Genomic DNA, 18,318 nt, shown 5'->3' on the forward strand with positions numbered 1-18,318 from the left:
GACCTGCTGACGTATAAGTGAGGCTGACCTTCGGAGCGAGGAGGGGAGAGCCGAGGGCCGCAGTGGCCAGCAGGGATGGGGGCCCGGAGGAGCGCAGGCTTCCCTCTCCGAGGCACAGGCTGCTCCAGGACGCTGGGCTGGCACAGGTGGGCGGGTGCTGGCAGGGTTAGTCGCGCTGTGCCCAAGCCCGCTGGCTTCTCTCTCACCTCTCCACCCTTGCTTTCCTGTCTAGGTGCCCCTGGACGCCGTGGCAAACCTGGACGAAGAGGCGACCCTGGTGAGTGCCACGTCCCTTACTTTCTGAGTCTGGGCTTGGAAGCCCACCATGGGCCGGGACCTGGCTAAAGGCACCGGGCACCCGCTACCCACCTTTAGTCATGCCCCTGGGCCCTGGCACAGGACTTTGTCCCCTTTCAATGCCAGCCACTGTCCCGAGAGGCCACGGTGCCTCCGCTGACCCTCTGGCCGAGGCTGACTCCCCAGGCCTCCAGCGCCTGCCCGTAAATGCTTGGGAAACAAATCAATGATGAACCTCGGCAGGAGGGCTGGCGTGAGGCAGAGGGACCCCTGAAAGCAGCCCCAGGAGTCCAGCGCACAATCTGCCCCCGGGGGCGGACGCGGGCTCCTGGTTCTGCTCAGTGTGGGTGCAGGGTCCCGTCCCATCCAGAGGCGCTCCAGCTGGCTCCGTGAGCTCACGGTGGGAAGCGCCCTCAGACCCTCTCTCTGCCCCCACATGCGAAGTGGGAAGTTGCTTTGTGTCCAGCCACCAGAGCTTCCTTTAGTCTGAACTTAGCGTCTCAACACCCCACCCACCCATCCTACCAGATACGCTTCACCACGCAGCTCCGATTTTCTTCCCTCGTAAAAGGCTTTATAGCCTCTTACTGTAAGCTCCCTGACATCCGTTCTGGGAGGACTTGAGGAATGCGCGGGCCCTTCTATAAGGACAAAGTAGGAAATGTGTCAGCTTCCAGGAAACGCACTGGAAAATGGGCAATAGACCCAAGGAGACTGTTCTCAAAAGAAGACAGACAGAGGGCAGTCAGCACAGGGGAAAACGGTCCGCGGCTAACCACCAGGAAAAGGCCGCTCGTAACGCCTGAGCTAGCCACACCCTCACCCGGGGAGCCTGGCTGCAACCCAAAGGCCAGGGGCAACGCGTGCTGGCACCACCTGGAGACCCGGGAGCCCTGGCCCACGGCTGAGGGATGGAAATTAGTCACCCATCATGGAAAACAGCACGGAGGCAGCTCAAAAAATTGAAACTAGCCGGGCTAGTTGAAAAAATTGAAAAATTGAACTAGTACTTGGGAGGCTGAGACAGGAGGATCACAGGTTCAAGGACAGCTTCAGCAAGTAGTGAGGCTCTCATCAACCTAGTGAGACCCTATTATAAAACAAAAATAAAATGGGGCTGGGGTGTAACTTGGAAGTAGAATTCCCCTAGGTCCAACCCCTAGTGCCACAAAATAATTAATTAATTAAAAGTACAAGCTGGGCATGATGGCACCACCTATAATCCTAGTACTTGGAAGCTGACACAAGAGGCCCTCAGGTTTGAGGACAGCCTTAGCAAATGGTGAGACTCTCATCAACCTAGAGAGACCCTGCTTCAAAACAAAAATAAATTAGGGTTGAGGGTGTAGCTCGGAGGTAGAATGGCCCTGAGTTCAATCCCCAGCACCAAAAACAAATGAAAAATACATCTGCAGTATGATTCTTCAGTTAGTCCCACTCCTGGATAAGTACTCAAAGGAAATTAAATCAACATGTCAAACGTAGCCCAGCCCCGTGTTTACTGAAGCGCTGTTCCCAGTAGCCGAGAAATGGAAACGGCCCGAGTGCCCATCAGCTGTCAAATGGACAAAGAAATGTGGTGCGTACGCACCGGGGAATGCTACTCAGCAATTAAAAATGAAATCCTGTTGTTGGCAACAACGTGGATGGAACTGGAGGTCGCTCTGTTTTGTGCAATAAGCCAGGCACAGACATGACCCCATTCAGGTGTGGAATTTATTTATTTATTTATTTTGGTGGTACTGGGGTTCCTGGAAGCCCTTCTACCTCTGGGCTACACTCCCAGACCTATTTTATATTTTTATTTGGAAACAGGGTCTCTTAAGCCAGCGAGGCTGACTTCAAACCTGAACGATCCTCCTGTCTCCGCCTCCCAAGCGCGGGGATTACAAGCGTGCCCACCACGCCCGGCTTCATGTGTGGAATTTAAAATCACCGAAATTTAGGTGGAGCCGTGGCTCCCAGAGCTGGGGAGGGTGGAGAGAGGAGAGGGGGAAAGCTGGCCGGGGTACTAAGTTACAGTGGATAGGAGTACGAAGTTCTGGAGTGCTGCTGCACGCTGGAGTGACTACAGACGAGGACCTGCTGTGTGTTCCAGAGCACTAGAGAGGATTTTGAAAGTCATCACCTCAAAGAAATGGGGTTTGAGGAGATAAACGTTTACCTATTTCAACATGATCCCGCGTGCAAACGGACTGAACCTTAAATGGCCCCTCTATACGTACCACTTGTGCGGGTGCCGTGTGTGGGCAGCGAGTGACCACAGCGGCCTCGGTCAGGAGCTGGTCCTCACCTTTGGGGGGCCAGGCCCTGCCGGCTGAGATAACCCCGTCCCCATCCGCTTCCCAGGAAGGCCGATCGTCCCTGTAGGAAACGCTGGGGAAGCGATTATCCCCCCGGGGGCAAGGACGCCAGGCGAGCCGCCCAGTGGTCACCCGTCCACACTGACTGCGGAGCAGCCCCCACGCACGCGCTCCCGCACCTCCAGGCCTGGGTGGGCGCTCCAGGCCGGCAGCCCAGGCGGGCACAGTGCTCTCTTAAGCAGCCCGAGTCCCCGAGACTCGGATGTCTCCTTCCTTCCAGGTCTTCTGACTCTTCTCCAATTCCGCCCACATTGCAGGGTCGGGAACACATGTTTGAAAGCTGCATGCAGGAGAGCCGGGCACGGGGTCCAGATGGTGCGGCGGGCGGGCCTGCGGCAAGTCTTCCTAGGCAGGGACCCTGGCCAGCCTTAGCCGCGCCCTGCACCGTCCACCTCTCCCGGGTGCCCAGCTTGCTACAGGCCCAAGAACCGGCTCCCGAGGCTGAGGCAGCCACTGCGTGAACTCCACACGCAGAGTCACAGAGGACGGCGGGCCTGCCCTCTGGCCCTCTCTGTTTGGCATCTTTTTTATTTTTATTTTTTTGTACTAGGGATTGAACTTGGAGGGGCATTCTACCTCCGAGGTATACTCCCAGCCCGCCTTATTTATTTGGAAACACTTTCTTACTAAGATGCTGGTGTTGGCCTTGAACCTGTGACCTTCCTGTCTACCTCCCCAGTACTGGGATCACAGTGCCAGCAAGATTTTTCTTATCATGTAAATCTCTATCCTTTTGGCATTTGTCCTGGTTTCTGCTGAGACATTCTGGCAACTTAGAGTTTCCCGCATTCTCTATTAGCAAGGCCTCCCCTGCTGTTTCCAGGAAGGGCAGGTCCCTGCCCATAAAACAGTGAACAGAGCCGGGCGTGGTGGCACACACGTGTAATCTCAGCACTCGGGAGGCTGAGACAGGAGGATCGCAGTTCACGGACAGCCTCAGCTACTTAGTGAGGCCCTTTGCAACTCAGTGAGACCCTGTTTCACAATAAAGAATTTTAAAAAATAGGGCTGGGAGTGGAGCTTAGAGGTAGAATGCCCCGGGTTCCATCCCCAGAACTGCAAAATAATAATAATAATAATAATAATAATAATAATAATAATAACAACAACAACAATCTTTTGTGCTAAGAACAATGAGACAGCGGGAGCTGGGGTGTCATGATCAATTTTGCATTTGAAAACCTTTGCTCAGCCCAGAATGGAGATGGGGTGACAGCAGCCACTAAGTCTGGAATTCTGTCTGGTCCTGGTGCAGCCACGTCATTGCCAGGGGACGTCAGCCCTGGGCCACCAGCTGGCTCTGCAGCTCTGCCTCCGGGTGAATTCCTGTCCGTCCTACTCCTCGGTGCTAGTCAGCTTTGTTGCTGCTAATGGCGAGCAGAGCGTAGAGGAGAAAGGGTTTATTTGTCTCGTGGTTTTAACGGCTCAGTCCATGGTGGGCTGGCTCCAAGACAAAGACATCTCTGAGCCTTGCCACATGGGGACCAGGCTTTCAACACATGAGCTTTTGGGGGCCTTGAGGACCTAAACCGTAACACCTCCTAAGGGGATTTCTTTATTTGCTTTTTTAAAATTGACATATAGAGCTGGGCATGATGGTACACACTCGTAATACTAGTACTTGGGAGACTGAAACAGGAGGATCACAGGTTTAAGCCCAGCCTCGGCCACTTAGTGAGGCCCTCTTCAACTTAGTGAGATCCTATTTCAAAATAAAGAATAAAAAATAGGGCTGGGGGTGTAGCTTAGAGGTAAAATGCCCTGAGTTTGATCCCCAATGCCACACACAAAAAAAGAATAGGCTGGGCGTGGTGGCGCACGCTTGTAATCCCCGCACTTGGGAGGCGGAGACAGGAGGATCGCGCAGGTTCGAAGCCAGCCGCGCTGGTTTAAGAGACCCTGTTTCAAAAATATATATATATAAAAATAGGTCTGGGAGTGTAGCCCAGATGTAGAAGGGCTTCCAGGAACCCCAGTACTGCCAAAAAATAAAAATAAAATAAAAATAGGGCTGGCGGTATAGCTCAGAGATAGAATGCCGCTGGGTTCAGTCCCCAGTACCACACGCACACACACACAAAAAAAATAGAAGCCAGGCATGGTGGTGCACACTTGTAATCCCAGTACTTGGCCCGTGGCCCACGATTGGGTCAGGCGGGGCTGAGCAAGGCTCAGAGCCAGAGATGTGTATCCACTGCCCTGTTTCTGGAATCCAAGGTGTCGCAGAGCACAGGAGCCGGTGCAAGACAGAGGCAACGGTGCCAAGACCCTGCGACCGGCCCGAGCCCAGGGCAGTCTACGCCCAAGCGACACCCCAGCCATGTTGTACTCTATTTTTATTATTTATTTATTTATTTGGTAGTGGGAATTATACCCAAGGGGAGGCCTTCTACCTCCAAGCTACATCCCCACCCCTATTTTATTTTTATTTATTTATTTAGTTAGTTAGTTAGTTAGTAATGGAGATTGAGCTCCAGGAAGCATTCTATCTCCAAGCTACACCCCCACCCCTATTTTATATTTATTTATTTATTTAGTAATGGAGATTGAACCCCGGGAGGCTACACCCCCAGCTCTATTTTATTTTTTAATTTTATTTATTTATTTAGTATTAGAGATTGAACCCCATGGGGCATTCTACCTCCAAGCTACACCCCCACCCCTATTTTTTATTCTTTACTTTGAAATAGGGTCTTTCTAAGTATCTGAGGCTGGCTGTGAACCCTCAATCCTCCTGTCTCAGTCCCCCAAGTACTGATTGTAAGCATGCACCACCACGCCTGGCTCCTTTTTTTTTTTTTTTTTTTTGGTGGTGGTACTGGGGATGGAATCCTTTCTACCTCCAGGCTATGCTCCCAGACCTATTTTATATTTTTTTATTTGGAAACAGGGTCTCTTAAGCCAGCAAGGCTGGCTTTGAACCTGCGCAATCCTCCTGTCTCTGCCTCCCAAGCGCGGGGATTACAAGGGTGCGCCACCATGTCTGGCTCCTATTTTATTTAATATTTTGAAACAGGGTCTCACTAAGTTGCTGAGGCTGGCCACGAACCTCCTGTCTTTCGCCAAGCTCTCCACTGTCGGAGTGTGCTGAGCAGCATGTGTGCCCTTCAGAGAGCGCCCAGCAACGCCAGTCAAAACCACAGCCCTGCCTCCACTCCTCCCTCACACTCCACATCTGTCCATGGCGCCTATGGCGCACTCTCACCACCTCCCGCTACTCCCAGCTCAAGCCCAGCCTCCTCCCGCGTCACCAGAACAGGCTCTGGATTCCAGCTTGCCTCTCCCGCAGCGTGAGGTTTTAACACGTGAGCCAGCCGGGTATGGCAGCAGATGCCTGTGATCCCGGTACTTGCGAGGCCAAGATGGGAGGGTTGCAGGTTCGCAGCCAGCCTCAGCTACTTACTGAGGCCCTCAGTAACTTAGTGAGACCCTGTGACAAAATATAAAATGAAACAGAGGCAGAATGCCTCTGGGTTCAATCCCCAGAATCACAAAAGATTAAAAAAAAAAAAAAAACCTGCAGGCAGCATACTAATTTGGTAAAGGTGTGCCATATGGAACGTTCCTGGGTTTGGAAAGTTGGGAGACCACCTTCCAGGACGTGTGGTTCCCCTAGCCCATGACAGCCATCCCTTGGTATCTACAGGGCACTGGCCCAGGATCCCTCCCACCAGCAGATACCCATGGTGGCACACACTCGTAATCCCAGCATTGGGGAGGCTGAGACAGGAGGATCGTGGTTCACAGACAGCCTCAGCTACTGAGCGGGGCCCTTTGGAACTCAGAGAGATCCTGTTTCAAAATAAAAAATCAGAGGTAGAATGCCCCTGGGTTTCATCCCCAGTACCACGGGGAAGGGGGGAAAGGCCACAGTATAGCTCAGAGGTAAGATGTTCACAGGTTCAATCCCTGTAGATAGATAGATAGATGGATGGATGGATGGATGGATGGATGGATGGATGGATGGATGGATGATAGATGTGGGATTTGCATATGACCTACACACAGCTTCCTGTATGCCTTAAATCATCTCTAGATGACAAAATGTAAATGTCAATAATCGTTCCACTGTATTGTTTACGGGATGATGACAAGAAAAAGACTGCATGTTGGTAGAGACCAGCTTCCTTTCCCCAATACATTTGATCCAGGGTTGGTGGCGCCCCTTTATGCAGGTGTTCAGCGCAGCCCCATGAGAGAGCGCTGGGGACCCCGGGCAGCGCGGGCCCCCCGTGAGAGCTCTCCGCCAGCCCCACCGCTGTCGGCGCGTCTCGGCCTCAGCCCTGGGCTTCTGTCCCCGTGCCGCAAAGTCCCTGGCACACCGACCCTGGGACCACGGGGCCTCGGCTCGGCCGCACACCCGCATGCCCTTCCCCCAGCCCTCCTGCACCCCAAAACGTGTCGCTCCCACGTTTCTCTCCCCGGTAGAAATGAGCAAAACCATCCAGTGCGGTGATGCCTGCCTGTGACCCCGAACTCAGGAGGCTGAGACAGGAGGGTCACTGGCTCGAAACCAGCCTTAGCAACTTAGCGAGACTTTCAAAACCAAAAATAAACCAACAAATAAGGGCTGAGGGTGTAGCTCAGAGGCAGAAGGCCTGTGGGGTCAGTGAGTACAGAGGGAGAAATGGACCCACCATCGTGGGCTCCAGAGCTCGCTCTCGGGCAGGAACAAGGTCGGGTTCCCATTCGGTGGCCAGCGCCAGCCAGTTTGGTGAGAGGAACGTGTGAACCAGAGCGGTGGCAATGGCCGCTACCGCCCTGGCCATGCCGGGCCTGCGGGGCAGGCGCCTCGGCTGTGCCGGCCTCGGGCTGCTCTGTCCACCAGGCTGGCCCCTGGGATGCGGGAGGAGGAGGCGGCCAGCGGGCTGCGGGCCGGGCCAGCCTGCGACGCTGACGGTGGCTTCTCTGCTTGTGTCTTGCAGGTCCTCCGGTAAGTGCCCGGGCTCGTGCCCTGCTCCGGAGATGAGGCTTGCTTGGTCTCCCTCTGGAACACTTCCAAGAAAATAAGTTTTGGTTAGAGAGGCCTGTCCTTTAAAGGAAGAAAGGGAAGGGGGAGCCCGGGGCCGTGTGCGCAGCTCTTCGGTCCCGTCGCGCAGGAGAGAAGGCAGGCCCGCGTGAGCTTTGGAATCAGTAGGCCAGCGCGGCGCGGGCGCAGCTTGCCCAGGAGACAGTGGCACCTGTCTCCTCCGACAGGCCAGCGCCAGCACGCCGTGCCTCGCGGGCCCCTGGCTGGGCCCGGCACACTGCCATGCAGACACCGCGCGCGGGCTTCTCCCACGCTCTGCGGCCACGGATAGAGTTAAATGTTTTCTGTTTTGTTTTGTTGTTGTTGTTTTGGTGGCGTGGTGGTGGGTTTGCCTTTTTTTGTTTTTATTTTGTTTGTTTTCTATCTAAGAGTGTTTGTAGGAAAGGCTGGTGGTCATTCCAGGACCACCACTAGATCTGGGGATCACTTTCCTCCTTTGCCAGAATGTTTTTCTCCTGATTAGACACCGGGAGCCTGCAAGTCTAACTGGTGGGCTTGGGTTTGCAAGGAAAACAGAAGGGGGAAGCCACTGTGTTTAAGATGGGTGCGGAGAGGCAGGGCGCAGGGGCGCACGCCACACGCCGCACGCCTGTGACCCCAGTACCTGAGAGGCTGAGACAGGAGGATCGCGGGCTCCAGGACTCCTCAGCTATGTAGCGAGACTCAGCAACCTCATAAGATCCTGTTTCAAAACAAACAGTTTTTTAAAGGGGGTGGGTCTAGCGTGGAGGTGGTGTGTCCTGGGTCAGTCCCCAGTGCCAAACTTCAAAGGGGCTGCAGGAGCCCCAGGCCGCCAGAGCATGTCCCCTGGCCGCCAGAGCAGCCTTGAGTGCGGGGACGGTCGGGGTCTTGGAAGCCTCTCATTCGCCAGGACACAGGTACGTCCGCCTTTGATTTCTTTCGGCCATTTTTCAGAGTCCAGTAAATTCCAGTGAATCCATCCCAGAGCCACAGTGACGGTCAACCTGAGCCAAAATTAACCTCCGGCGGATTCCTTCCAGATGAGGCTCCTGGCTCTCCAACTTCCTAGTACCATGACTCATTTGCCAGTCAGCGCCCTCTGGGATCTGGGCTTCTGAGCCAAAAAACCACGCCAGAGAAACGTGTCGATAAACAGGCCACGAGCGCTGTTCCCCGGCAGGCGGCTGGCTCGTGTGAGCGCGCTCAAGTGGAGGACACAGAGGGCTGCTGAGAGATTTTTTTTTAACTTAATTGTTAGAATATTAGATCCGAGCTAGGTGTGGTGGCGCACACTTGCAATCCCAGTACTTGGGAGACTGAGACAGGAGGATCACACAGGTTCGAAGCCAGCCTCAGCTACTTAGTGAGACCCTGTTCCCAAATAAAATATAAAACAGGTCTGGGAGTATAGCCCGGAGGTAGAAAACCTCTGGGTTCCACCCCCAGTACCACAAAAAAATAAAAAATAAACAAAGACTATTAGATCCATTAGCCAGGCATGGTGGCACATACCTGTAATCCCAGTTCTTAAGAGCTGAGACAGAAGGATCACAGCCTCAAGGCCAACATAAGTAACTTAGCGACGTCCTCAGCAACTTACCAATGCCCTCTTTTTTCTTTTCTTTTTTTTTTCTTTTTTTCTTTTTTTGCAATACTGGGGTTCAAACCCAGAGGGCATTCTACCTCTGAGCCACACCCCCCAGCCCTGTTTTTTATTCTTTATTTTGAAAAAGGGTCTCACTAAATTGAGGAAAGCCTCACTAAGTAGCTGAGACTGGCCACAAACCTGCGCTCCTCCTGTCTCAGCCTCCCTAGTACCGAGATTACAAGCCGGTGCCACCACACCCAATGCTTGGCAAGACCCTCTTTCAAAAGAAAAAGGGCTGGGGTACAGCTCAAAGGCGGAATCCCCCCGGGGTTCACCCCCAGTACACACATATACATAATATTTAATGCAGCAGATATGCAGAAATCCTCAAGCTGCAACCTGCCAGGAGCCTGAAGGGGGAGATGGCACCATAAGTGGGACAGTAGCTGGAGCGGCCGCTGCTCCCAGAGGGCCTGCCCTTTGCTGGGGTCGAGAAGCGCCGGAGAGATAGGCGCCCACGCCCAGCCTCCCGGCTCGAGAGGCAATGAGCCCCCGCGGGGCACTCAGGGAGGGCTTCCATCCCGTGGTCTGCTGCTGACAAGGCCTCGGGCCCCTCTCCCCGGGGGTTCTTGCCACTTGCCCGCCCGAGGTGGGGCTGCCGGAGGCTCCGTCCCGGGCCTGGCCTCCGCGGCTGCTCAGGCGGCGGGGACGCCGGCGGGGCACTAAGAGCGGCCATGTGGTTTTCTGCTGAAAGTCTGATTATTAATGACATATTAATTACCGCAGGGGCAATCAGGACGAGACGGCTACCCGGTAATTTGTCGTTTATTTTTACTCCCTCTGCCTTTCCCCTGAGCCTCTCCTGAACCCTCTCCTCTCCTGCTCCGCTCCGGAGTCTTTCTTCCTGTGGAGGCCGCGGCCCGCGCTCGGCTGGGCCGGCTCTCCCGGTGCCAGGCCCTGAGTCACACCACCCCGCGGTCATCCCAGCTGGGCCTCGGGTGCGCCATGACTCCCAGACCCCTCTCGGTGAAGCCATGGTTAGCTTATGCGAGTCCTAGGTGTCCCCGCAAGGCCGGGTGAGCCACTTCACAGGCCACGGGGACACACCCGCGCTCCCACCTGCAGACGGTGGGGACCAGGACCCTGGGTGGCAGCCGGCGGTCCTGGTGCATCCGAAGGAGCAGGGGGCAGGCGGAGACCCCTGCTGGACCGTGAGAGGGGCAGACTGACCCGGCACCTTGGACACAGGAAGCTGCAGGCAGGGGGCGTGGGTCGGCTCGGAGGCCTCTAGTGACCAAACCCATGAGTCGAGATGGGCTGGCGATGGAGGAGCGAACCAGGCGTGATGGAGGAGCGAGCCAGGCGTGGCCCCTCCTGCCCAGCGCAGCGCGTCCCCGCCGCTGCCTCTCGGCCAGGGGCAAGGCAGTCTCCCCCGCCAGAGTCTTGGAGAGCCACTGACTTGGCCTCTTAGAACGTGGGCCACACGCGCAGAGGCGGAGGATGAATGGGGGGTGTCCAGCCCATGAGGGGCAGCCCCTGCCCAAGTGAGCCTGTCTTCCCTGGGAGCTGCAGTCCCCAGAAGGGGACAGGCAGAAGAGGCCGCCCTGATGTTGCAGATTCATGTATCAGAACGTCAAGCTCTGCCCTAGTATGAGCAGTGACTGTGGCCGAGTTGTTTGTTTTCTGGTCCCACAGATCAAACCCAGGGCTTTGTGTATCCCAGGCCAGCACCACCACGAAGCCAGACCCTAGCCCGAAGTAAACGTTTTTCATACTTTAGCTCTTAGTACTAGGGATTAATCCAGGAGCATTACCGCCAAGCTGGACCCCAGCGTTTTTTATATTTTCCTTTGAAACAGAGTCTTGCTAAGTGGCTGATCAAGCTGCTGAGGCTGGCACTGAACCGGCGATCCTCCTGCCTTACCCTCAAAAGTACTGGGATCACAGGTACACCACCGCGCCTGGCCCGAAGTAGAATTGTTTAATAATAAGAGAGAAAAACTTGAAAGCAGGGAAAGGAAGCTGTTCTGATCCCCTCCACACACCTCTGCAGTGCCTTGGAAGGGAAGCAGCTCTGAGAACGGTCAGTTTTTTAAAAGTCTTTGTTGTTTTCAGTTTGGGGGTTTTTTGTTGTTTGTTTTTCTTAGTGTGGTTATGTTTTTGGTTTTGGCTTTTTTGCATCTTAGTAAACTTTATAACCATCCTCAAGAAAGATATGTTTTCTCTTTCTGCCTTTGTAAGAAGTAGAGCAAGCCGGGTGTCGTGGCGCACACCTACAACCCCAGTGCCCAGAGGCTGAGACGGGAGGATCACAGTATTGAGGACAGCCTCAGCAACTTACCAAGACTCTTTCTGTTTCAAAATAAAAATACAAAAAGAGGGGACTGGGGGTGTAGCTCAGAGGCAGAACTGCCCTGGGTTAATCCCCAGTAGAGGGGGGAGAGAGAGACAGAGAGAGAAGGAGAATAAAGAGAACCGAGCAAGGGGCTGTGGTGGAGACCACATCAGCTGCAAGTCCCGATCCCCCCCCCCCCCGCCCCTCAGCTGAAACCAGGCCCATGTGTGCAGCGCAGGGCCCGGCGTGGGGCCGCCCACATCCCTGGGGCAGGCGGACCGAGGCGGCCACCTGGTCCGCCCCCTGGAGAGGCGGGCCTGACCTTCCTGCCCTGGGGCCATTCACTCGGATCACGATAAATGCATGATCACGATAAATGCACGCCTCCTGTAAAACCTTCACGAAACAGAGGAAAGCACAGTAAAAGGGGACAGCGTGGGCCACGCCCCTTACCACAGAGCGGCCCCTGGGCACCCTGGCGGCCGCCCTGCCTGGAGTTTTATGTGCAAGTTCCTTTTCCATTTATTGTCGCAAAAACCAGGAGACAGGCTTCCTTGTAATCTGTCTTCTCCATGTAATGTGCCACGAGATGTTTCCACATCACTAAAAATCCCCATAAGCCGGCCGTGGTGGGCACGCTTGTCATCCCCGCGCTTGGGAGGCGGAGGCAGGAGGATCGCGCAGGTTCAAAGCCAGCCTCAGCAGCTGGGTGAGGCTCTCAACAACTGAGTAAGACCCTGTTTCCAAATAAAGTATAAAATAGGTCTGGGAGTGTAGCCCGGAGGTAGAAAGCCTCTGGGTTCCACCCCCAGTACCACACACAAAAAAATCCCCATAAGAATGTAAGGGTTCCACAGTAGCTGATCGTATGTGTGATTCCTTTAACAGCACCGGGCATGCGTGTCCTGGGTGTGACTCACTGCCACCATCATCTCCCGAGCATGGGTGTCTAGAAGCCCCAGGGCTGCTCCAAAGGGTTTGCACATGTGGGGCTTTTGAAGTGAGCTGCCAAGTTGCCCTCCAGGAGGTTTTCCTGATTTCCATTCCCACCAACAGAGCATGAGAATGCCGCATGTCTCCCCAAACTCTGGCCAACTGTGGGTATTATCATATACGTGTGTATGTATGTGTGTATTGTTTTAATTTGAGGTGCAGTTTCCTTAGGAGAGTCTGACCAGATTAAACCAGTTTGGGTGAGGTTTGTGTGGACATAACTGCCACCTGGTGGTAGATGCTGGAATTGCAGGCACAGGCTCCCAAAGTTTTCAGGTCCATTGGTCCAGGGACAGGAGGCGTCACAGAACCAGGGGCGCAGGGGGAATTCTGAGCTCAGAGTGCTGCTATTCAAACCCTTCTGCGGAGGAACCCTGGGTGCAGACTATTGCGTGCTTGTTGATGACGTGGTTTTGCTGTCAACTAAATAAGAGGCTTGGCTCTGTCTGTCTGACAAATCTGGATGGGGTCATGCCTGCACAGGACTCTGGCAGCAGGTGTGACCCCATCTTTGAGGAGCGGCAGGAGGGGACCAAAACGGACAGTTTTCTTTAGTTTTGTTTTGTTTTGTTTTGTTTTTTTGGGTTTTTTTTGTGGTTTTTTGGGTTTTTTTTTTTTTTTTTTTTTTTTTTTTTTTTTTTTGGTGGTACTGGGGTTCCTGGAAGCCCTTCTACCATAGGGCTACACTCCCAGACCTATTTTATATAATTTTTATTTGGAAACAGGTTCTCTTAAGCCAGCACCGCTGGCTTCGAACCTGCGCGATCCTCCTGTCTCCGCCTCCCAAGCACAGGGATCACAAGCGTGGCCACCACGCCCGGCTTCTTTAGTATTTTGACTTTCTTGATTGTTAACCTTGAGCTTTGCTGACTTTGGGGTTAGCTCTGCCCCTGTGCAAATATTCCTGGACATCATGGATTACGCTGAAGAGAGTAAGTCCGAGCTGTGTTGGGTGTGCTGCTGGGTGCAGGAACACATACGGTTAGGGTTAAATCATCACGAGGCTCCTGGCAAGCCAGGTGTGGTGACGCATGCCTGTAACCCTAGTACTTTGGAGGCTAAGACAGGAGGATTGTGGGTTCAAAGTCAGCCTCAGCAACTTAGTGAGGCCCTCGGTTACTTAGCAAGACCCTGTTTCCAAATGAAAAATAAATAGGGCTGGGGGTGTAGCTCCGGGGTAGAAAGCCCCTATGTTCAATCCCCAGTACCACAAAAAAAATTTTATTTTATTTTTTTGCAGTCTGGGGATGGAACCCAGGGGCATCTGACCTCCAAGCTACACCCCCAGCCCTATTTTTTATTCTTTATTTTGAAACCGGGTCTCACTGAGTTGCAGAGGCCTCACTAAGTAGCTGAGGCTGTCCGCGAACCGCGATCCTTGGATCTCAGCCTCCCAAATGCTGGGATGACAAGCGTGCGCCCCCACGCCCGGCTCCACAGAAAATTTTTTAAAGTCTCTGGGGGCCGGGTGTGCACATCGTGACTTGGGAGGCTGAGACAGGAGGGTTGCGGGTTCAAGGGCAGCCTCCCCAACTTAGCAAGACTGCCTTAAAACTTTAAAAAAAAGACTTTAAGGGCTGTGGGGTGTCACTCAGAGGTAGAATGCCCTGGGTTCAACGAGAGAGAGGTGGGGGGGACGCCCAGGGGAAGAAGATGTTGAGCTGAGATTCAAAGGAGAGCTGCAGAGGTCTTGAGGGGCCGTGACCCCGGGGCCGGAGCCCGCTGGCGTGTGCGGAAGCGCAGGGAGAACTGTGGGCCGCGAGGGCAGCCGCGAGGGCAGCCGCTGGGCACCGGGGGCGGCGGCTCGGTGCTTGGCTTTGCGTTCCTAGAAACCACTCGTCCCTAGAGACAGCGGCCAGGGCCTGCGGGCCCCACCTAATGCTTGCTTGGGGATGGCAGAGGCTGCCACCTCCCGTCTTCCAGAGCCCTGCCCGCCAGCATGCCGGGGAAGCGTGCGCAGGTACTGAGCGCTTGCTGGACACGCTTACGTGTGCCTTCGCACTCAGAGCCGGCGGTGCCCGCCCGCTGGACAGGCGAGGGCTCCCGGCCCAGAGGGGACAGGACCTGGCTAGACACAGCCAACGCCAAGCCTAGTGCCCGGGCCCAGGACCCACTCCTGGCACCAGCGGCCACTGCCTGGCCACGGCAGCAAGGCCCGGAGGTTGCCCGCGGCAGGAGCGTCATTCCCTCCCCGCCCGGGGAAACCCCAGATATTTGGAGTGAAGGTCCAGTTTCTGCAGCTTTTTCTGTTTTTATCCTGCCGGGGGCTCTCTTCCCATGAGCTGCATCTGGTAACCCCCCTTACCGAGTTAAGACTCTGCGTGTGTGGTGCTGGGGATGGAACCAAAGGGCATTCTACCTCCAAGCTACACCAGCCCTACTTTTTTGTCTTTATTTTATTTTTTGTGTGTGGTACTGGGGGTGGAACCCAGGAGCTTTTCTACCTCTCTACTTACTCCCAGACCTATTTTATACTTTATTTGGAAACAGGGTCTCACTAAGTGGCTGAGGCTGGCTTCGAACCTGTGCGATCCTCCCGTCTCAGCTTCCCTAATGCTGAGATGCCAAGCGGCGGCCCACCATGCCCAGCAAGACTCTGGCTTGTCACCAGAGAAAAAAGTCTGTTTCTCCATTTTACCTTCTGTTCCTTCCACTCATCTATGCCATAGCCATTATTAGAAATCAGAGGCGCACACCTGCCTCCCTGTGCTCGAGGCTGAGACTGAAGGATCGCAGGTTAGAGACCAGCCTCAGCAGCTTGGTGACACCCTGATTCAAGAGGTGTAGCTCAGAGGTAGAACGTCCCTGGACTCAACCTGTGGCACCAAACACAAAAGAAAACTTAGGAAGGACTCAGGAGGCGGAGGGAGGACGATGGCAAGTTCAAGGCCAGCCTCGGCCACTTAGTCACTCGGGAGCAGCCAGTGGCCAGGGGGCCAGCTCCCCCGGCCCCAGCAGAAGGGTTCGGAGGCCCTGGAAGCCCCTGAATGTCGTGGACAGACAGACACGAGTTGATCACCCTGCTCCAAAAATCCAGAAACACTTCAAAATCTGAAACTCTTTGGGCAGCGACATGGTGCTGCCAGGGGGAGGTGGCGCTGGTGACCTCGCGCGCTGGTCGGCACGGCGTAGGGCACTGGGGACAGCGTAAAACGTTACCGTCAGCCTCAGTTTCACATGACGTAAATATGGAATGTGAGCGAACTCTGTCTAGGCTGGGGTCCCACCGCCAAGATGTCTCCTTGCATATAGACAATACTCTTTTTTTTTTTTTTGGTGGTACTGGAGATGGAACCCAGGGACCTTCAACCTCCAGGCTACACTCCCAGACCTATTTTATATTTTTATTTGGAAACAGGGTCTCTTCAGCCAGCCGGGGCTGGCTTCGAACCTGCGCGATCCTCCTGTCCCAGCCTCCCAAGCGCGGGGATGACAAGCATGCGCCACCACGCCCGGCTAGACAAATACTCTATGATTTAAAAAAAGATGAAACACTTCTGGTCCCAAGGTTTCAGATGAGGGGTGCTCATTCTGTGCAGCAAAAGGCCCTCCTGGCTCCAGGGGAGAGGGCAGCGGGGCCCCGCGGGAGGGCTTTGCAGAAATTCACTGATGGGATTTAAATCAAGAATTGAGAAATGAAGCCACCACGCCTGGAATCTCAGTGTGTGGGAGGCTGAGACGAGAGGACCGCAGGTTTGAGGCCAGTCTCAGCAACGTCAGCAAGACCCAAAGCAACTTAGTGAGACCCTATTTCAGAAACAAATTAAAAAGCAAACTTGTTTAAAGGGCGGGGGCGTCGCCCGGAGGTAGAATGCCTCTGGGCTCATTCCCTAGAACCACAAAAATTAATAAGTAGAGAAACGCGGCTGGCGGGGCTGCGGGCGAGCTCAGCACTCCTGGCGCGTCCTCCCAGGTCAGCGGGCCGCGGGCTCCCTGGCTAAGCTCAGGGGAGCGGGAGAGCCGGGGCTGCACAACGTCTCGGCTTCAGCCGTGGCGGCTCTGACAGCCCCGGGCCGCGGAGCTCCGCTGCGCCGCGGTCTGCGAGGCTGGCCCGGCTGGGACCAATTTTGCAACGAATAACTCGGCCGGACTGTTTGCAATTAATCAAGCGAGCGAGCCACGGAGCCCCGCACATTCGTGTGCTTTCTTGCACTCCCGTGGTTCAAAAACAGCTTTGATTGTAAAAATGTAATTAGTTAAATGATTCATCTGTAAGGCCCCGGACGCATCTGGTTTTTTTAGATTTCGACATCCTCCAGCTCGTTTTCATGCTAGCCCTGCAGGGCTGTCCCAGCCCCCACATTCCTCACGGTGGGGATGAGAGCCGCTTTCAGACTCCCCAGTAATGGTCCCCAGCCTGGAGCCTCAGGGGACAGAGCCAGGCCTGCAGGGAGGGCCAGCAGGCCGGCCTCCCTCCCCAGGGCTCCCCAGCCAGCACCGGGCAGCCCCCGAGTCCACCCCTTGACTGGGTCCAGCACTGTGTCGCCGGCCCCCGCGATTGCACCACCCGGCAGTGGGGGGTCCTCCTGCGCGCAGCCCTGGGGGCCGGCGAGGAGTCCGGTCCTCCGCCTCGCTGGCTGCCCGTGGTGACTTCTTTGCCCTCGAGGTGGCTGGCCGCTGCCTGGCACTCCCGCAGGCTGCAGGGCACCCTCAGCGGCCTTGGCCTACGGTGTAGAGATCGAGGCCCCGAGCCCTGCTTGTCCTCGGAGCAGACGGACGGAGAGAGCGTTATGTGGCGGCAGCGGGTCCCCAGCTTCTCCCGAGCCAGGGCTGCCCTGTGTCCAGCCCACAGCGTAGAGAGAGAACAGGCTCTGGTCCTGGAGCCCGCAGGAGCCCGCAGGAGCCCCGAGCCTCTTCAGCTCTGGGGAGAGGGCTCGTGAGAGCCCGGGGCTGGGCGCAGCCCGGGTTCAGTGAGGACAGTGCTACCGCCCCCTGAGAGGCACTGGCCCCAGCCAGGGAGACCTGAGGCCAAGGAGCCCGGCACAAGCAGCCCTTGCAGTTCAGCTTCCCAGGCCCTGGCCCTGGCAGGAGTTAGCCTCGGCCCCTTTCCCCCGGCCAAGGGCGCCCCCTAGTGCTCACAGGCCCTACGCCTGCGCCAGTGGGAAATTAGAGGCCCGTTCGCAGAATCCTCCCCTTAAAGCCGATCTGGGTGGCGGCGCACCTGTAATCCCAGTGCTTGGGAGGCTGAGACAGGAGGATGGCAGGTTGCAGGCAGCCTCTGGACTTAGCAAGACCTTCAGGAACTCAGTGAGACCCTGCTTCAAAATGAAAAATAAAGCCGGGCGTGGTGGGCACGCTTGTAACCTCAGCACTCGGGAGGCTGAGACAGGAGGACTGCGGTTCGCAGACAGCCTCAGCTACTTAGTGAGGCCCTCTGCAACTCAGTGAGACCCTGCTTCAAAATAAGGAGTAAAATATAGGCTGGGGGTAGCTCTGAGGTGGAATGTCTCTGGGTTCAATCCCCAGTACCATATAAAATAAAAATTAAAAATAAAATAGGTCTGAGGGGGTAGCTCAGATGTAGAATGCTCCCGAGATCAATTCTCGGTACCACGGGGGTGCGAGAGGGGATCGAGCGTGAGCAGGCGAGGAGCGCGTGAGCAGGCGGCCCCGCAGCCCCAGCGCAGAGCAGGGGCCTGGCCGGGTGATCCGGGCTCACGGGGGCCTGTGCGCCCTGGGAGGTGGAGTGCCCGGGCCTCGCTCACGCAGTCATGGAGTCGGAGTTGTGCGTGACCATCACCTTTCTGGCCGG

The 18,318-nt window shown here is 55.4% G+C and overlaps 1 protein-coding gene across 1 annotated transcript in view; it reads left to right on the forward strand.

The window, feature by feature from the left end:
* Positions 1–18,318, forward strand: part of COL23A1 (collagen type XXIII alpha 1 chain) — a gene marked incomplete at both ends in the record, with an annotated part of 214,377 nt that overhangs the window by 164,319 nt on the left and 31,740 nt on the right. The window contains 3 exons of the mRNA XM_080699352.1: positions 233–277; positions 7,586–7,593; positions 10,025–10,051. Of these exons, the coding sequence (XP_080555478.1) occupies positions 233–277; positions 7,586–7,593; positions 10,025–10,051 (80 nt within the window). The remainder of the gene's footprint in view (positions 1–232; positions 278–7,585; positions 7,594–10,024; positions 10,052–18,318) is intronic.

The sequence above is a fragment of the Muscardinus avellanarius genome, assembly GCF_963383645.1.
Source record: "Muscardinus avellanarius genome assembly, chromosome: 7".
In the NCBI taxonomy this organism is placed as follows: Eukaryota; Metazoa; Chordata; class Mammalia; order Rodentia; family Gliridae; genus Muscardinus; species Muscardinus avellanarius.